Source organism: Lygodium microphyllum, chromosome 25, assembly GCF_053477565.2.
Source record: "Lygodium microphyllum isolate KBCC chromosome 25, Lygodium_microphyllum_v1.1.10, whole genome shotgun sequence".
Lineage (NCBI taxonomy): Eukaryota > Viridiplantae > Streptophyta > Polypodiopsida > Schizaeales > Lygodiaceae > Lygodium > Lygodium microphyllum.
This window is the reverse complement of record NC_141159.1, coordinates 128,460,443-128,467,637: the sequence shown is the minus strand read 5'-3', so window position 1 is coordinate 128,467,637 and position 7,195 is coordinate 128,460,443. Positions and strand designations below refer to the sequence as shown.

Here is a 7,195-nt window from a genome sequence, read left to right as displayed (position 1 = left end):
CATTCTCCTCTCTCCCTCCCTCTCTCTCTCTCGCCATTTCTCTATTTCTTTATTATGTTTCATGTTTATTCCCTCTCTCACTTATTTTTTCTTCCTTTTTCTTTCTTCTTCTCCCTCTCTCATTTTCTCTCTTTCTCCCTCAATGTACCTCATTCTCAACAAAAACAAACAAAAGAAAAGGATAAAGAACAAGAAAAAACCAAGAGGGAGCAATATACTCACCGCAAAGGCCCTGTTAGATATGATCAATGCCCCACCCTCATTAGGTGCTACCAATGATTCATGGTGCTCAAAGTTGTAAGGCCCCCATTATGAGGAGAAGCCAAGTGTGAGCCCGGACATTGGTGGAGTCCTGACTTGTATATCAGATGAGGTCTATGTGACTGGATGGCAAAAAGGTGACCATTGTGGGTCTAATCTTTGGGTTAGACGGAGAGGTTAAGTTGGTACCAACTCCAGGCACATTGCATTGAGTTGTGTGGTAAGGGAGTTAAAAGGGGCTCCTATTGTGGGGTTCGGGGGCCGCGGAAGTGGCCCCTGGCTGGGGGGTCCTAGGGGGGCCAACGGCCCCCCTGGCAGGGGTCCGGAGGCAGCGCCCCCGGCCTGATGGTAAAGAAAATATTCCCTGGAATATTCCTTGGCCGACTAGTGGAGGCTCATATGGTAGGTCGCCGATCTAATGACCTTCGCAGGCTATAAAAGCTAAACCCCTTCGTAGCCATCACTCACTCATCTTTCACCCAGTCAGAGTTGTTGTTCCAGCTAGCCTTAAGCTCTTCACCTATCTTCTGTCTAGATCACCATCTAAGCTCACACAGCGGAAGGGCACGGGTGGACAGAGCCACCTTTGTATCAGTTGTTTGAAGTTAAAGAATTTACTGATTCTCCTCTTATCTGTTGTGTACTCTCTATCTCTTTCTCAGATTCTGTTTGTTGTGCCGTGTAATATTTTACAGGCCCGAGGATGGATTCTTCGTCTCCTCTTCATGCGATGATAGCTCCTCTTTACCTTTTGTGCACTTCCTCCTCTTCTTTGTAAATGGCAGTGGTGGCGGTGAGAAGTTTTCCTTCTCTCTCCTTCTCTCTTTCTCTCCCTCTCCCTCCTAAACACACGATCTATTTCACTCTCTCTTTTGCTCTTTGTGGAAAAATGCCACACTCGAATTTTGGCCCTTTTTTTTGTCTGAGTACCATCGGTATTTGTGTCATATTTTTCATATGCGTCAAAACTGCTTGTCGCTATTCCCCTATATCCTTGTAGTGTCAGTTCGTCGATCAGAGTCATTTGACCCCTCAATTTAATCCCTGCAAGGTTTGACATTATACAGAAGCTATGCAATCTAGGAGTTAAAAAGTGTATGAAAGAGGCCAAAAATATAGATTTCAATGCCATGAAGCTGGCCGTCCAGTTCGCTTGTGAATCATAGTTCCTTTTCCCCCTCTATTCGGCAAAAACCCACATATGCCAAGTGTAAAAACAAGAGAGGATGGACCGGTTTTTTTGGATTTAAAGCTTAATATGCTCCTTAAGCTTAAGGAATGAATGGACATAACCAAAAATGAAACGTGAAGAGAGGGGGTGTCATTTTTAACGAAACCTCCAAAAATGATTAGGAAATGCCATTTTTTTACTGTTGGCATCAAGAGGAATGGAGAGGGCAACAAGATATTCAATTTTTTTGCCATCCATCACCACAAACTAATAAGAAAATTATGCATTGAATGAAGAGATCTAATTTAGTCTTTCTTTGTCCTCTCTCCTCTTGTTGTATGTTTCTATGGGTTAATGTATGAGAGAAGGGGGCGACCTGAGATGAAAGATTTTGATTGTGCAATAATGCGAGAGCACAAAGAAATGTAGATCAGGATCAGAAGGATCATCAAAATAGCTATTGAGGAGCATCAGTAGGCCTCCAATTACGAAATACGTACGTCATAAGACTGATACGGAGAAGCAACAACATAAATTTTGCTTCAAAGTTGAAAGCATGTAAATGATTACTTTTGAGTACACTCAGATTCAAAGACTCATCGTTGGATAAGAATGCTTAGAAAAAAAAAATCATGTAAGCTTTATCACAAGTGAGGAAGCCTAACTTGCATCTTGAAGGTATACTCGACGACCAAGCAATTCATCACCTTCTACTAATTCTCTCTCTGAATTCAATCCTTCTCAAGTTTGACACGTTTAATTTTTTATCGTCTTACACTATCTGATGAAGATGACTTTTGAAAAAGATCACTACAAAATGAAGGAAGGAGTTGAAGAGATTTTTCGAAAGGCTTCTGATCGCATCGAGGGAAATTACTTCAACAAGTAAAGACATCACAAGATGGTGACTGTGACATTAAGTATACAGAAATTCCTCCAAACGTTGTAATTAGCCACCTTCCACTGACTGTTGAGTTTGTAGATATCCACCTTCAACTTCATCGTTTTCAACTGTCAGTCTTCTTCACCACCTTCATCTACTACTGATGTTCTCCGATGTCGCAGACAACAGGTTCTCTGATGTCACAGTCAACAGGTTGTTTCTCCCTCCCTTTACTCCGTCGTCTTCTTGCCTCTTCTTCTTCTTCTTCATCCCCTCTGTTTTCGTAGCGTCCTCGTCTTTGACTTCAACTCCTTTATATTGTACTGCGCCTTCTCTCCTTCAGCCAACCGTCATCATTTTCTCCAACTTCAGGCCTTACCACTTGATACAGCTTTCAGGTCTTCCACCATTGTTAATGCTTTAATCCCTTCTCAGCTTCGGCCACTAAGAAAGCTTCTTTTGCTGCTTTCGTTGTCCTTCGTTCCCCTCCTTCATCATTCGTCTTCTGCCAGCATCATGTCCATCGAAGTCCTTCGTTATGCCATCTTCCTTAGTCTTGCAAAACTTTTATATTCGACTCCCTGAGCTGCATCCTTGTCTTCGTCCTCGAATAGAGTTGGCCTCCAGACTTCTGTGTCTCCTTCCGCTACAGCATGCAAGGGCGCTCTCTTTGTATGTGCTTACAGCATGTATAACACCAATATGTTTAGAAACTCCCTCTGAGTATGGGAAGGATTTTCCATTACACTACAAATCCATACAAACACAAAAGTTTTGTATTAGTGGTTAGGGTAGTATACCCCTTAGACGTTCCTGGTCGTGAGGCCATGTGGGGTAGTTTGAGGTGTGTAGTAGAGGTCCGACTAGTGCCTTAGAGTCAGTGTCGCGACCGTTTTAGGTCTGGACATTTCCTAAAAATTGATCTACACATATAATGATTCATGGCTTCATAAGTGTGTGTTATGTAATAATGTGTTAGACTATTACTAAATAGCTCTCTCTCTCTCTCTCTCACATGAGACAGACCTATATTTCTTTACATTAATGTTTCTTCCAAAAGCTACTTTGCATATGAAGCAACAATCATAGACTCTAAGCATTATAGATTAAAGAGGTCCCAACAATGTATTATTTAATAGTCCCCCATTATTATTATTTTTCTCAAATGAGTTACATAAATATTTCATATGGTTAAACTATATATGTCATATGGAGCTCCACAAAAGAAACTTTGGAACATTCTAATATCTTTATCAAGCAAATCTAGTTATAAATGAAGAGTTCAAAAAAGAGTAACAATGAGGAGCCAATGGAGCCATCTATACTATTAGTTAACGAGAGGTGGGGGGCGGGTGCCACGTGGCAGCCCCCCACCTCCCCCACAAGAAAAAAAAGAGAACACGAGTGGGTGCCATGCTTCTAGCACCCACCCCTGCCCGCAAAAATCGCGCCCATTTTTGCACCGGGGCGAGTCTAGGCGCAGAGCGCCTAGTACTCAATAATGCACTCTTTCGAGGTTTCGCAACATCCAAAGTATAAAAGGATTATATGGCTCGATTGATAGACTCACATTAAGTGTATGTGGAATATGAAAGAATCTATATCATCATAATATTACAGTGACTAAAAAAGTTATATCTTTTAAAAAAGATTGTCACTTAACTTTGGAGTGGGGTACGTTTTGCTTTTGGGGCTGTCACTTTATTGGCCCCTTTACCCTATTGAGAGGATTTGACCGTGATTATTGGCTCAAAGCAAATCTGTGTGCCAATGCATAAGAGTCACTTTATTGGCCCCTTTACCCTATTGAGAGGATTTGACCGTGATTATTGGCTCAAAGCAAATCTGTGTGCCAATGCATAAGAGCTGTGGAGTTCTTTCCATCGTCGTAGTTATGACTTTCGAGCGATCCACAGAAGCAAGCTCAATCAACGCACCAACTACAAACTTATCGGGTTGACCTTCAAAACTAATGCAACTGATGCTCGTCTTTGCTCGGCAGATAATGCAGCTTCCACCTTGCAATCGGAGACTATTAGAAGGACTTTTCTCTCCGCTAGTTGGAGAACTCTTAATTCAGGTTCACGCTTGCAATCATGCGCTTTTTCTCTGCGAAATCCAGATTTTTAAAATACTGTTCTTCTTTTGGGGATGGTATTGAACGGATGAATTAAGGTGGCCTTGCAAAAACATTGGCGCAACTTTCCCACAAGCGATAACGATAATCTTCACCGACGCGGGAATGTTCCACGCTTTTGACTAACTGGATGGCCAGCTGGAATATCGTGTTGCGGGCTGCCGCGCATTAATTATATTCAAGCTTATCAGTAGAAAACGCGCTAAGCTTGCACGTTTGTGTAGGGACAATCCGTGCGGTATACTGGAGCCTGGCTTACAGCACGAAATTCTGCCCTCGTCCTTTCACAAGGCTATATAATCTAATACAAGGTCGAGCGAGAGTTCCAGCCTCCAGGACTAAGCCGTGCCTAATCATTTGCCCTACCTGTGTCATACAACAATAAAGCAAACGGCCTGCAACGTACCCAAGGTCACTGAGAAGGTACGGAACCGCCCTCACTACGCAACTAGGCGATTACTCAGATCATGATCATCCACGGGTTGCTGATCCTCAGTATTTAATGTGCCATTGATCTTGTCCGTCTCCAGGGTCAGCGCTCTTGACGGCCCGTAGAATCAGAAAGTATATTCGGCGTACGTGATCTGCGGTGTTGAGTGAAAACGGGACTGGTGCGGCTCAAGATGATGCATACGAGTATTCTATCTGCGTGCATGATGATGATGGGGATGATGGTGGCGACGGCGGCTACCGCGCCGGCCGTGCCCAAGGACATCAGCCTGTCTTTCGGGCCGCAAGCGAGCTGGTCGGCCGTGAACTGCAGCTTCGATTCGATCGTGGGTCAGGCTCCTTCCTTCATCTGCCAGGTGCAGCAGAGAGGCGTGTCCTTTTCGGTTGAGCCGGAGGAGATTTCCTTGAGATATCAATATAAGAAGAGGGTTCAGCTGTGGTCCAAGCGTAATCCCAAGTAGGCTCTCTTTGCCAGTGTTGAGAAAATAGTTTTTGGTGAGCATCGAGGGTTACTGTCTCTACCCTCAAATAAAAATAAAAATCGGGAAATTGGGGAAAAACGAATTACGCGAAAGTCAACCAATATATTAATCGAGATATTTATTATTAGCATTATTAGATTGTTCGTACAGACATTCTATTGTCACTGATTGATGCTATTTTAAGTAGTTTCTTGGAATTTTCATGAGGAACGGCACTCAGTGTATACATTGCAACCTGAGGCGATGAACGAAATGTGTTTGATCATACTTTGAAGTGAGCTGAACTGGCCGAGAAGAACTGGTTATGTATTAAGGAGGGATTGATTGTGTGATTACCTGTGATCATGCACTGAACTGGCCGAGAAGAACTGGTTATATATTAAGGAGGGATTGATTGGTTATATATTAAGGAGGGATTGATTGTGTGATTACCTGTGATCATGCATTATGGCAGGTTCGCGGCCTCCTTCTCTACCTCCTACACCATCGAGTTCCGGCGCTTCATCGACCAAGTGGTGGCTGGCACCTTCACCCCCTTCGGCGAGGGTTGGGCCTTCGCCATCACGCCCGACCAGAATGTGGGCGACAGCAGCTACGAGAGCCTCGGCCTTTTCGAGATCGACGAGGCCACTGGTGCCTCGCTCCGGGGCAAGAATACAAGCACTGTGGCCGTGGAGATCGACGTCTCTCGCACTCGCCCGTAATTAGCACTATTCCTTGCACTTGCATTTACTAATACACACTGTAATTACTTAGGATAGACTGGGGAACTCTCGTGCACTTACTACTCGCTCACACACTGCGACGGTCCTACGTTTTCCTGCAGGACTTGGGACCCTACGCCGCCTCATCTGGGACTCGATATCAACAGCGTCAAGTCGGTGGTGACGCGGCCGATGCCGACTTTCCGGCAGCTGGCAGATCGGAAGATCGGCGTCTTTATCGACTACGACGCCGCCAAACGCAGGCTGCAGGTGCGCCTCCACATCCTGCCCGTGGGCTCCAAGGCCGCCCCTAGCAAACGCCTCTCCGGGCTCATGCTTTCCTACTCGAGCCTCCGCCTTTCTGACATCGTCCAGGAGTCCTCGTTCGTCGGTTTCTCCTCCCGTATCCCCGAGCATATGTGGGGCGACTACATCCTTCACGACTGGAAGTTCTCCACCAAATGGGTTCCCGTCAAATAGACTCTTTCCTCTCAGAAACCATGGTTGAATATTTCCCTTTTAATAACACCACGGCAAACGACCCATCTGCTGGAATTGTAAAGAGAGTCCTATTATATATTATTAACCACTATACTATTCGTACAATATCAAAAGTGCTAAGAGCCTAGTACTTACCACCGATGCTGTGTGCACATGCTAGCATACATGATACAAGAAATATACTCGAGTGCATGGCTGCCCACCCAATTATCTAGGTCGTATCTTGAAGACGTGGAAAGCACAACCTTCAACATCACCTCAACTTTCAAACCAAACATCCTACATTACTTTGTAGGAGATCAGACATTGCGGTTGACACAAAGGAAAATTAGAATAAACAACATTGGTCATGAGTGATAATAAGAGATGCGCAACACTGACCAAAGAATATGCATCCGTATGTGCACAACATCCATGTGCATCTTCTAGATAGTTGACATGCTCGTGTTTGCTCATTGGTGGATAGTCAATTGTAATTCAATTTGATAGTTGCACAAAAACATATTGAACATTTGACTTAGAGGAGCACTTCCAAGTTTAACACATGTATTGAACAACTATTAGGTTGCTCAATACTCAGATTCAAACAATTCAATAGCAATAGAA

General features: G+C 44.1%; 1 protein-coding gene across 1 annotated transcript; it reads left to right on the top strand.

Annotated features, from left to right (window-relative positions):
- The first annotated feature begins 4,722 nt into the window (after window positions 1-4,722).
- Window positions 4,723-6,680, top strand: LOC148014731 (seed lectin alpha chain-like). The gene is made up of 4 exons (XM_087667300.1): window positions 4,723-4,875; window positions 4,983-5,359; window positions 5,839-6,084; window positions 6,211-6,680. The coding sequence occupies exons 2-4, from the start codon at window positions 5,076-5,078 to the stop codon at window positions 6,566-6,568; spliced, it is 888 nt and encodes a 295-aa protein (XP_087523426.1). The 5' UTR covers window positions 4,723-4,875; window positions 4,983-5,075; the 3' UTR covers window positions 6,569-6,680.
- The last annotated feature ends 515 nt before the right edge of the window (window positions 6,681-7,195 follow it).

Excerpts from the sequence above, each read along its gene's own strand:
- LOC148014731 (XM_087667300.1), top strand. The coding sequence starts at position 5,076 with ATGATGCATACGAGTATTCTATCTGCGTGCATGATGATGATGGGGATG. Across the intron at positions 5,360-5,838 it reads TGGTCCAAGCGTAATCCCAA|GTTCGCGGCCTCCTTCTCTA; the intron begins GTAGGCTCTCTT and ends GCATTATGGCAG. Across the intron at positions 6,085-6,210 it reads GACGTCTCTCGCACTCGCCC|GACTTGGGACCCTACGCCGC; the intron begins GTAATTAGCACT and ends GTTTTCCTGCAG.